Raw genomic sequence first — 13,136 nt, 5'->3', positions numbered from 1 at the left:
ATGTACTTAGGAACTTACAAAGTTAGGGAAAAAGTTTTAAAATTTAAGTATCTATTAGATTATTTAATAAACATTCTGGAGGTAGTACTTAACATTTCAAAGTAGGACTTAACCCATTAAAATAGAGCCAAAGTTTCAGTTTTGGAGCATGTCTACCATAGAGGAAGAAGATTCATGTCTCAGTCTTACTGATTCTTCTGGAGTTTAATAATTTTTACCTGAATTTTTTCTTTGCTTTTCATGAAGATAATTTGTTAGCTATGTCTACCTATTTAAACCTCCACTTTCAAAATTCCAACTTCTCATCTTTTAAGTAGGTATTTAAAGCAGTGTTACATGGGAAATGAAAACCATGTTTTCATTCAAAAGAATTAATGAAAAATAAAATTGATTTGGGTGTTTGCATGGAATTATCTAAACCATGTGAAATCTGTTTTCAAAGTACATATTAGAGTTTTAATCAGTCCCTATCCATTGTTATTTCATTGTGAATTGTATGACAGTATAATTCTTAGCATTCTTTTTAAATCTTTTTACTGAAGTGAGGTTTTTATAGTTAATGTTTTAACAAGAATTACAGAACTTATAATGAGCTTTCTATAAAACTTACACGTTTTACATTTTTACATTTGCACTGATAAAGGAAAATATTATTTGAAAGAGTAATATATGTTTATTGCAGAAAAATTAGAAAAATGTAAGCATAAAGAGAAGAAACATCCGTATTCCCACTTTCACCACTTAGCCTTTCTAGATGTAGCTATCTATAAAATCTTTAAACTTTTTTGTAACTTAAGTTTTTTACATGATAGCATATTTTGTGTTGTTTATTATACAAAATCACTTTTAAATATGCCAAAGTAGTTCATTTTAGATATATGCTTTGTTTTTTAAATAATTTTTTTTTTTTTTTTGGCTGTGCTTGGTCTTCGTTGCTGTGCCTGGGCTTTCTCTAGTTGCGGCGAGCGGGGGCTACTCTTTGTTGCGGTGCGCGGGCTTCTCCTTGCGGTGGCTTCCCTTGTTGCGGAGCACGGGCTCTAGGCACGTGGGCTTCAGTAGTTGTGGCACGCCGGCTCTAGAGCACAGGCTCAGTAGTTGTGGCGCACAGGCTTAGCTGCTCCGCAGCATGTGGGATCTAACCGGACCAGGGATTTAACCCATGTCGCCTGCACTGGCAGGCGGATTCTTAACCACTGCACCACCAGGGAAGCCCTAGATATATGCTTTTTAACCAGGCCTTTATTGTTGTGCATTCATATAGTTTCCAGTTTTTGCTTTATGAGAAACTAACATAAATACAATTTTACTTAAATATCTTTACACATTTATAACTTCTTTACATTTATCCTTTAGACTTGATTATTTCACTATCAAAGGTTGCTGACATCATCTTTCAAAAATTTCAGGTCATGATATTTTTTAATTGCTTCAGAATTTCAGTAAAAATGGCCAATGTATAGTTTGCACAAGAGTAGGGAGAAAAAAGATTAAATAAATGTACAATTTTGGTGAGAAAGATGATTAGGAGATTATTTAATATTTTTTAAAGGGAACCTGAAATTAGGTTATTTCGTTAACAAAATAGAAATAAACTATGCTTAGAAGATTGAGAAAACTGGAATTGGATCATAAAATACAGGTGTAGGTTTTAACTTCTTGGATAAAATTAAAAGGGCATCAAAGGCAGAGTTACAGAATGTGATTGTAATTTCTGAACTAAAGAGTATTTGAAAAGCAGCATTGAAAAAAACATAATATTTTAGTCTCAGGAATGAATGTACTGTAATTTTCATAGAATGAGGAAATCATCATTCATAAGTCTATGTTGATAGGGAAATACTGGAAGAGTAGGCAAGTTGCTCAAAAAGTAGAGAAATGTAATCCACTGGATTTATATCCACTTCATTGTAGAAGTTTAATCCTGTTTTTGAAAAGTGGTTTTAAGAAAAGCTAGAGATGAAGCGTTACCCATGATATTATGTATCTAGTATACATGTTGATTCAGCAGTATTAAAGTGTACACAGAATTAGTAACAAAGAAATGCATAGAAAAACTTATGATGGGGCTTCCCTGGTGGCGCAGTGGTTGAGAGTCCGCCAGCCGATGCAGGAGACACGGGTTCGTGCCCTGGTCCGGGAAGATCCCACATCCCGCGGAGCGGCTAGGCCCGTGAGCCACGGCCGCTGAGCCTGCAACAACAGTGAGAGGCCCGCGTACCGCAAAAAAAAAAAAAACAACTTATGGTGCCAGTTGATGCCACTGAAAATTAGGCAAGCAAATTGATATTCTGATAGGAATCTATCAAAATGGGAAAGAAATTATCTTGATTTATGAAACTAGAATGATCAGAGGAGTGATTAAAATAAGGCTTTTGCCCAATGATAATTCAGTTGTTAATTTTTTAAAAATAGCAATTCTCAATATGCAGTGAGAAGTATTGTGAAAGATGAAAGAATTGTAAATGGTTTTCTACTCTAAAAATTTTCACTACATGTTAAAAAGTTGTGTGACTATACTAATGGGAGATTAACTCAGCAAAATGAGAGTAGAGTGAGATACTTTCTAAGGCAATGTATAAAGTTCACGTAGTAATCTTAGAGAAATTATAGTATTGAATAATATTTTAAGTTTGCCTGGAAGCATTTTTATTTTGTTAAGTGAACAATTCATAAAAGCTAAAAATTAAGGTAGCAGGCTCGAGAAGACTATAAATGGATGTGAAAGAAATAAACTGATATTAGGCTTTTAAGAGAAGTGAATCAGCACACCTACCTGAGCACTTCCCCGGTTGTGCAGTACAGAACTGATTCCATTTTCAAGATCAGTGGCTTATAAACTTGGTTCTCTTGACATTTCTGGTAGCTCGAGGATCTCAAACGATTGTACACATTTCTCATTCTCAACTTTAATTTACCATTTAGAAAGAAAATCTATGTCATACATCGATGTTGAGGTCGCATGGGGGGGGTTGTAGGGGGGCTAGAGTAGCAAAACCAATGGAGCCATGAAGATGAGTGATGTTTTGATACTTTAGAACAAACTACTCACTTCTCAAAAAGTGAAATATCCTGCTCTGTTTTTCTTATTCAGAGTTTGCAGATTATTTTTGAAAAGTAATGATTTGGCCTGGTGTTTACAAAGTGTGTTTACTGGGAGCAAAGAGTTTAGACATTAAGTGAAATAGGCTGAGTCTATAAATGTCAAGTGAGGATTGTTGACAGATGCCCTATAAATTGGGACAAAATCAAATTTAGGTCAGAGTTTTACCTTTGACATTCTTGGTTGAAATTAATTTTGCCTGATTTGCTAGCAATTACTTAATAACTGTTTCAGCTTGGTAGGCCTGGCTGAGGATTTGAGAGCATTTAAGAATGAGTTTTAAATGGAGATGTTTATAACCAGAGAAAAATACCAACGAATTACTCAGAAGAGGAATTTACTGACCCAAGTCAGCTATGATTTTCTTTCTTTTCTTTTAAAAAAACAAAAACCCATTTCTCTTTGCTGCTGTGAAATTGTGTTATAGAAATAAAATCTGTCACAGAAATAACTGAGACAGAAAAATTCTCTATTCTCTCAGTGATAACAGTTTTGGCTAACAGTTTTGCGTGCATTTCTCCTGAGTTTATGTCTCTTGCACTCTAGATAGAGACACAGAGGGGGTGGGATGAGGAGGATAAGTAGACTGGATAAACATACCAAATGTGTGCCCAATTTTAAAATTCCACTTCCTTTAAAAAATATATTGTGGACATATTTCCATTCAGTATTATAAATATACATCATTATGTTAAAGTTTTATGTATATATGCATAATCCATTCCATTGTTTAGACAAAGCATAATTTATTTAGTCAGTCTGCCTTTGGTCTTTTAAGTTTCCAGGCTTTTCTCTACCACAAGCACTCTTTCAATGAACATCCTCATACCTATATCTTGCTAAAGAGCAATGTAGTGTAATAGCTACGAGCTCAGTTGTGCAATATTGGGCAACTTACTAAACCTTCCTCAGTTTTGTCATCTTTAAGTAGTAAATAATAATAGTAACTTTACTTGAGTGTTGTTCTAAGGATTGAATGAGTTAATACATATAAACTCTTAGAGTAGTGCTTACATACCTTAAGTATTTAATAAATGCTGTTGGTATTAGCAGTATTTTGTCATTGATTTCAACTTCTAAGAAGTTGAATTGTTTCAGCTTTTAAATTTAAATTTGTAATAGATAAGCAATAATTTTCTTATTTTCAGATCCATGGATCTTTCCTATACCCAGAGTTCCTTTTGACCTGTGGCCTATCCCACCATCCACCACGTCTTTTTCTTATAATGGTCTTTGACTTCTCTGATGTGATTTTTATCCTTTTTCTCTTATCTCAAGTACTCTTTGGAGTTCTTTTCCTTTTCTCTGCCTGAATAATGGATAATTTTTGAGAAATTAATCTTTGCTTGTCTGTGTATTCTCTTCTTCAGAGAATATACTTAATGCCTTAGGTATTACATGCTCTAGGTATATATAAATTTTTTTTAAACAAGTGACTCAAATGTACATCTTTAATCCCACTGTCTTATTTGAAAACCAATACCTTATCTCCTAACTGTAAACAGTTTCTACCTGAATTTATGGTCATCGCAAATGTAATAAAAAGTAAACTTTATTGAGCAGCAACTACTATAACATTTTCCATTTTCGTTCCCATGAAAAAATGACTATTGTTTTTTGCTCTATATTACTGTTTTGCTCTCCCTGTTCTCCCTCTCCCAAGCCCAGGCCGCTATTATCCCACTTAAGGATGATAGCAACAGCCTCTTAGCTATTCTCTCAGCTAGTGGCTGCTTGCCTCATTCCATGGCACTGAAAGCCACCTCTGTCTTCTTTCCTACCTTTACCCCCTCAAACCGCCCCCGCCCACACACAGATGAGCCATAGTTTCTGTACTTTCCTTATTGTGTGATAGCCAATTTTTGTGTATCAGATTTAAACTCTGCTTGGCTTTTTAGGCCTCCTGTAATGGACCTCCACCAAAATTAGCTAACCTATTTTCCTAATACCTATTCTTTCTTGTGTGAGTGTTTTCACTGTTCTACAGAAACTCATGTTATTTCACGAATTTACAGAAACTTTTTCTCATTAATGGCCAGGATTCCATCTGAACAATAAAACTTTTCCTTGGTAACTCTAATTTGCATGGAACGCCTGTTCCTCTGGATTTTATAAGACATGGCACAAGTAGAAAATAATTTAAATTTAGTCCTGTGTTCTTTCCAATAATTTTATGATTCTAACTAGATTATAAGCTCTTTGATAGAGTTCAGGTCCATATTCCCATATCTACTTGGTAAATCCTAAACATGCTACAAATACTTTTTAGTTGGTTCAGAAAAGTAGATTAATTAATACGTAATTTGGTTAGTACAAAGAATCAAAATGAACATAAATTTAATCCAAAACTGAAGATAATCATATTTTTGATTAGCACATTTTAATGTCAATCATACTGAGACTATAAATGGTCTATACTTTACACTCATATTTAACATGTTATTTCTGTGCACATTTTAAGTACCTTGAGGAACTGGAAATTTATGGGACAACAACATGGTTTTGGCCAATCTGTTAAATGTAAATCCGTGTATGTGTATGTAGGCATAGATTTATAACTACATTTAATAGGAAAATTATGGAAATAGTACAGTATATTATAGGAAAAATTAGGAAGCATAGATAAGCAAACATTTTAAACTACCTAGTTTATTTATCTGACTCCCTCACTAAAATATAACTCCATGAACTATAAAACTTAGTTTAATCCACCACTGTATCTCTAGAGATAGAAAAGAGCCTGCCACATAGGCACACAATTATTTGTTGAATAAAAATGAATTTACTGGCAGATACTCCTCTCCTGATACCTTTACTTTAAAATTGGGACTGGGTGGAAAGGAAAATTTTCTGCAGCTTCTCTGGCAACTTAAAAATCTGTTGTTTGATCTTAGAGTTCATTCCTCAATGTTTCCCAAATTCATTAAATCTGCTTACATTTTGTAATTTTCTAAGACATAATTTCCAAGGCATAGCGGATTGAAAACAGAAAAGAGTAGTGAAAAAGAGTAAATTAATGGAAGATGGGGTTTGTATTTAGGATTCCATTTGCTTTCAGGTTTCAGGATTGGGGCTGAGCTTTTTGGATAATAAGAGAAGCAGAATCAGGCAGCTTCTGCAGCTCAAACTTAATTTAAATTGGTTGTCCTAAATTCCACGAAAGCGCATGTGCTGTGCTTTAGAGTAGAAAAGATGTAGGGGACAAATTAAGAATGCGGGTTTATGATTAATTCAGTTATTCATCACATTTGTCCTAAGCAACTGCCATGTTAACTCGCTTGAGATGGGGCCTAGCTCTGCCTCTGCTGTGTGGACCAGTAGTGTCTTAAAACACAAGTATGGACTTGCCCCAAATGGTTATTATGTGAAAACCTAAACAAAATATATAGAGACTTACTTTTTCTTTAGATTGGTTTGCTAATTTACTTTCCTCTCTAGAGTCATCTTGCCAGTTGGGGTCACTTGTCAAATGTATTTTTGAACCATTCAAAATAAATTATACAGTTGCTTATTAATTATTCTTATACTTGATAATTTAAAAAATAACATTAAAAAGTTCTGATGTTATGGGATTTGGTGGGGTTATTTTCCCCAAGCTATATCATAAGAAAAAAAAAATGAATTTGAGGAAATCAGCCAAAATGCTGTTGATATGTAGAGGTTTATTTCTCTGATAAGAAAAATGCTAGCGATAATTATAGACATTTATACTGCCATTTTATAAATTGTTCAATGAAATATTAAAATATGTTCTTAACAGCAGCTATGAAAAACTTATTTTTGAGCAGTGAAATATTGTGGCTTCTTTAGATCTTCATATAAAAATGTTCCAGGTAAAAGGTATAGCTAATCTAAACTATGTTATAAATGAACATTACCACAGGTTTTTTTAGACTTTTCTGACAATGTTTACTTTTAAAAATTAAATAATCTACTGTAAATGATCATTAGTTCCAATAACTGCCCAGAGGATAGTTTTAGTTTCAAAAGACAATGTTTAGTTAATGCTTGGGAAGTAATTGTGGAAGTTAACAAACAACTAGACATAGGAAGTGTTCAAAAGTTAGGAACAGATCTGTGTTTGTTCAGTGTTATACTTGTTTTCACTCTCCCCCAAATAACTAGTCATTTGAATTTAATTAAATTTAAAGTTTAATTAATCTTGCTAGAATTCCAACTGTCTTCTCCCTTTATAAAATGAAAATATTAGGAAGTTGACAATTTTATTTTTTATTTTCTCTTATTTTTTTGGCCTGGCCACGTGGCTGGTGGGACCCTAGTTCCCTGACCAAGGACCAAACCCAGTGAGAACGAGGCGTCCTAACCACTGGACTGCCAGGAAATTCCCAGCTGACAATTTTTTAAAATTTAGTCCTTTTTCTCCACCACAACTTTTCATATTTTGGTAAAATTCAAATGATTCATTCATATTGCAGTTGTATGACAAATTTTGATGATAAATAGATATATCGAAGGATAAATATTAAAATTATCCTAAATTTTTTCTTGGAATGATTTTTTTTAATTACAAAAATAATATACCGTGTTATTAGAAGCTTTGGAAAAAACAATCATTCCATCACACTAACATATAAATTGTTCATTTTTTGGTATATTTCCAACCACTTAAAAACTTTTTCGCATTAGGATAGCTTAGGATTCCTGTTTATAAAAGCCAGAAATCTACATTTTTAACAATCACCTGAGATGATTGTTTGCAAGTTAGAGAACCAAAGACTAAAAATAATTTTTTGTTTGTTTGTATTTGGCCATGGCCTGTGGCCTGAGGGATCTTAATTCCCTGACCAGGGATGGAACCCACGCCCCCTGCAGTGGAAGTGGAGTCCTAACGACTAGACCACCAGGGAATTCCCTAAAGATAATTTTTTAAGACCCCTGTTATTTAAACTTACATAACATTACTTTTAATGTAATAGATAAGATATGAGCAAGTTCTAGTAATCTTTGCAAAATTGTGTGTATGTATGTATATATATATATATATATAATGGGCTTTAAATGGAGGCATTTATTTTTATTGAAGTATAGTTGCTTACAATGTTATATAAGTTACAGGTGTACAATATAGTGATTCACAATTTTTAAGATTATACTCCATTTATAATTATTATAAAATATTGGCTATATTCCCCATGTTGTAACTATATCCTTGTAGCTTGTTTTGTACCTAATAGTTTGTACCTCTTAATCCCCTACCCCTATATTGCCCCTCCCCCTCTTCCCTCTCCTCACTGGTAACTACTAGTTTGTTCTCTATATCTGTGAGTCTGCTTCTTTTTTGTTATATTCACTGGTTTGTTGTATTTTTTAGATTCCACATGTAAGTGATATCATACAGTATTTGTCCTTCTCTGTCTTATTTCACTTAGTATAATGCCCTCCAAGTCCATCCATGTTGCTGTAAATGGCAAAATTTTGTTCTTTTTCATGAATGAGTGGTATTCCATTGTATATATTTACCACATCTTCTTTATCCATTCTGTTGATGGACACTTAGGTTGCATACATATCTTGGCAATTATAAATAATGCTGCTATGAACATTGGGGTGCATGTATATTTTCAAATTAGTATTTTTAGTTTTTTTGGATATATATACCCAGGAGTGGAATTTCTGATCATATGATTCTATTTTTAGTTTTTTGAGAAAACTCCATACTGTTTTCTACAGCGGTTGCACAAGTTTACATTCCCACCAACAGTGTTATTTTTAACACTTATTATTTTTAACCATTTACATTTTCTTTTCTAGGAATTGCCTATTCATATTCTTTGCCAATTTTCCCAAAGAATAGTTTCGGTTTTCCTGGCCAGTTGTAAGAACTGTATATAATCTGTCATCTACACTTGGGAATCTGGTGACTTGAATTTGTCTTACTTCACTTCTACTCTCAACTCAACCTATTTACTGAGCCAAGCAGCTGGATGCAAGGAAACCTCAGATTCTATTGCAGTCTCGAAGAACAGGGCTGGTGGAGTGCCTAGGACAAAGAATAAAAAACTGACTCAGAAATACTTGGCACCCTTCCACTGTCTTTCTGCCCCAGAGGAATGTTGACATCAGCCTGGCCTCCAGGAAACCAAAAAAGAGCCACACTGGCAGGCTGAGTCCTCCCTACTCTTGAGCAAAGATTTCTCTGTTTTTTTGTCAGAAGACTACCAACAGCCAACTTGCTGTTTACACCTGCTACACAGCTCTCGTGGTAGAGAAGGGTCAACTACAACACTGGGACTGCCAACTCTGAGCTCAGGGAATAGATGGAAGAAATAACTGCATATCTAAGGAGCCAGCAACAAGAAAGGAATATAAACAAGCTGTTGGGACAGGCCCCCAGCAAAATAGAGCTGCTAGAGGAGAGAGAAAATAACTTGAACAAAATAATAGGAGCACAGTGAGATTGAAAGTGCAGTATTTAAAAAAATAAAAAAACCTCTGGCGCCAAAAGCCATTATTTTTGAACCGACTACAGCAATAGGTCAACTGGAGGAAAATGATAACATGGAGACTTAAATTTGTGGCCTAGAGAATCTAGTGGAAGAAGTTTCTTGGTTTTTTGTTTGTTTGTTTTTGCGGTACGCGGGCCTCTCACTGTTGTGGCCTCTCCTGTTGCAGAACACAGGCTCTGGACGCGCAGGCTCAGCAGCCATGGCTCAAGGGCCCAGCCGCTCTGCGGCATGTGGGATCTTCCCGGACCGGGGTATGAACCCGTGTTCCCTGCATCGGCAGGTGGACTCTCAACCACTGTGCCACCAGGGAAGCCCGGAAGAAGTATTTTTAAACTTAGAGCCAAAAGGCAAAGAAAGGGTAAAAATAACAGATTTTGAGGATAGAAGAAGTAGACCTAATGTGTATAATAGGAGTTCAATAAGGAAAAAAAAGGAACAGATTGAAGAGAGGCAATAATTTAAAAAACAGGAAGAGTCTCGAGCTGAAAGACACGACTAGCTTCAAAGGGCATGCTGAGTCCTTGGCAGAATTCATGGTAATAATAAATGTCAATTACTAAGTTCTCACTCTGCTAGGCAGTGTTCTAAGGGCTTTCCATTTATTAACTCATTGAGTCCTTACAATAGCCCTACAAAATAGGTACTATTATCCCCCCTAATTCAGAAGAGGAAAAATGGTTAAGTGTATAGTCAAAAAGTGAACCCAAGAGATTTGACTCCAGAGCCTTGACTAAACTGCCTCAAAGAGCAAAGACCTATATTTAAGCAAATCCTGTTACAGTTTATGAACTCTGAAGATCAAGGGTGAAATCTTACAAGTTACAGAGAGAAAGAGCAAGTAATCAGCAAAAGAAAAAGAGCCTGTTACCAGAGTTCCGATCTGCCTCACCTTAAGCCAGAAAGCAGTGGGAAAATTTATCTATACTACTGATTGAAAAGGACCACAAGCCAAGGTTTCTCTAAGCAGTCAAATTATTCACCTATCAAGCTGATACAAAGATTTGCTGATATATCACAATTGGATAACTAACCCCACCTACCTTCTGATGAAAATACTCAAAAAAAGGGAATTCTAATAGTATTTATTTAACCTTTGTCTTCGCACATGCAACTCCTTCTGCCTGGAATAACTCCTCCCTTTCTTTACCAGTCTAACAACTCTGTTTTTAATTAAAATTGAATTGACTTACAATATTGTGTTAGTTTCAAGCGTACAGCAAAGTGTGTGTGTGTGTGTGTGTGTGTGTGTGTGTGTGTGTGTGTATACATTTCAGATTATTTTCTATAATATGTTATTATAAGATATTGAATATAGTTTCTTGTGCTATACAGTAAATCCTTATTGCTTATCTATTTTATGTATAGTAACTTGTATCTGTTAATCCCATACTCCTGATTTATCCCTTTCCCCTTCCCTTTCCCCTTTGGTAATCATAAGTCTGTTTTCTATGTCTCTGAATCTGTTTCTGTTTTGTATATAGATTCATTTGTATTATTTTTTAGATTCCACATATAAGTGATATATAATATTTGTCTTTCTCTGACTTACTTCACTTAGTATATTCTCTAGGTTCATCCATGTTGCTGCAAATGGCAATATTTCATTCTTTTTTATGGCTGAGTAATATACCATTGTATATATATATATACCACATCTTCTTAAGCCATTTGTTTCTTGTTAGACACTTGGGTTGCTCCTATGTCTTGACTATTGTAAATAGTGCTGCTGTGAACATTAGGGTACATGTACCTTTTCAAATTAGAGTTTTCGTCTTTTCCAGATACATGCTCAGGAGTGGGATTGCTGGATCATATGGTAGCTCTATTTTTAATGTTTTTTTTTTTTTTTTTTTTTTTTTTTTTTGCGGTACGCGGGCCTCTCACTGTTGTGGTCTCTCCCGTTGTGGAGCACAGGCTCCGGACGCGCAGGCCTAGCGGCCATGGCTCACGGGCCTATCCGCTCTGCGGCATGTGGGATCCTCCCAGACCGGGGCATGAACCCGTGTCCCCTGCATCGGCAGGCGGACTCTCAACCACTGCGCCACCAGGGAAGCCCTATTTTTAATTTTTAAGGGAACCTCCATACTGTCCTCCATAGTGGCTGCACCAATTTACATTCCCACCAACAGTGTAGGAGGGTTCCCTTTTCTCCACATCGTCTCCAGCATTTATTGTTTGTAGACTTTTTGATGATAGCCATTCTGACCTCACACCTCATTCTTAACATCTTCACTTCTTCCAGGACATCTTTTGCAACCCCATAAGTCTGAGTTTTATGCTCCTCCTAAATGCTCCCATAGCAGCCTGTAGTTCCCCCATCTTGACACTTGTTTTCCCTGTAAAATTGTAAGCTCTATGAGGACATAGGCAGACTATGCATGTTTTGTTCACTGTGGTAGCCCCAGTGCCTAGCACAGCGCCTGGAGTATAGTAAATTGACTGAGTGATTAAAATTTATTTGTAGTCAAAATTCACAAATCTTTTTTGCTACCCTACTCAGATTGTTCTAGTAGTAGCTATTCAGGGAAAATAAAGCTTTAAGTTTGTCTTCATTAGATACTTAAAGCCCTATTCAAGTATGCCTTGTTTATATTTATTCATTTTGTGACTGTTTTATAAAATTTTAAATTCACAAAAGTTCAACATAAATGAGCTTATAAAAATTTTTCCGTATAGAATTAATTTATGTAAGGCATATTTATAATGCATATTATCCATATTGGGTTCAAACTTCTATTTGTTATTTTCAAAAGGCAGAATTAAATAGGAAAGTGTAGAAATGAATTTACAAGCTTAATCAAAACACTCAGAGATAGTGATAGTACTCTAAAAAGAATGGTGTTAATTCTATATTTTTCTCTGTTTCTCTGCAGATTAAAGCTAAAAATTATGACAAGGTCGAAAAGGTGAGTCCTCTTAAATATTTTGAATGTATGCTGAAGTTTAATTTAGGACTTAACGTATATAAGGCAAATACAGTAAAATGTTAACAATTGTTGAATCTAGCTAGTGATTATATAGGAGTTCATTGTACTTATTCAGCCCTTTTGTATGCTTGAAACTGTTCATAATAAAATCTTGGGGGAATTCCCTGGTGGCACAGTGGTTAAGAATCCGCCTGCCAATGCAGGGGGCACAGGTTCGAGCTCTGGTCTGGGAAGATCCCACATGCCACGGAGCACCTAAGCCTGTGTGTGCCACAACTACTGAGCCTGTGCTCTACAGCCCGTGAGCCACAACTACTGAAGCCTGTGTGCCTAGAGCCTGTGCTCTGCAACAAGAGAAGCCACCTCAATGAGAAGCCTGTGCACGGCAACAAAGAGTAACCCTGCTCACTGCAGCTAGAGAAAGCCTGCACGCAGCAATGAAGACCCAACACAAAAATAAAAAAATAAATAAATTTTTAAAAATAAAATAAAATTTTGGAAAAGAAAATAATTAGACTCTGCTGACCAAAATTATGAGAATGATTTTGATTATCTAAACAAAATAGAGGGAGTTGTTATTTGACATCTATTTGTAAGAAGATAAATTTATGAAAGGAGCTGAATTTGTTTCTTTAATGTTTC

General features: G+C 35.3%; 1 protein-coding gene across 1 annotated transcript in view; it reads left to right on the top strand.

Annotated features, from left to right (window-relative positions):
* CSTF3 (cleavage stimulation factor subunit 3) overlaps positions 1-13,136 on the top strand; it is a 70,176-nt gene that overhangs the window by 36,767 nt on the left and 20,273 nt on the right. The window contains exon 4 of the mRNA XM_082661263.1: positions 12,441-12,473. Coding sequence (XP_082517389.1) covers positions 12,441-12,473 — 33 coding nt within the window. The remainder of the gene's footprint in view (positions 1-12,440; positions 12,474-13,136) is intronic.

The sequence above is a fragment of the Grampus griseus genome, assembly GCF_964374135.1.
Source record: "Grampus griseus genome assembly, chromosome: 8".
In the NCBI taxonomy this organism is placed as follows: Eukaryota; Metazoa; Chordata; class Mammalia; order Artiodactyla; family Delphinidae; genus Grampus; species Grampus griseus.
The sequence above is the reverse complement of the archived record's forward strand: the minus strand, read 5'-3'. Positions and strand labels throughout refer to the sequence as shown.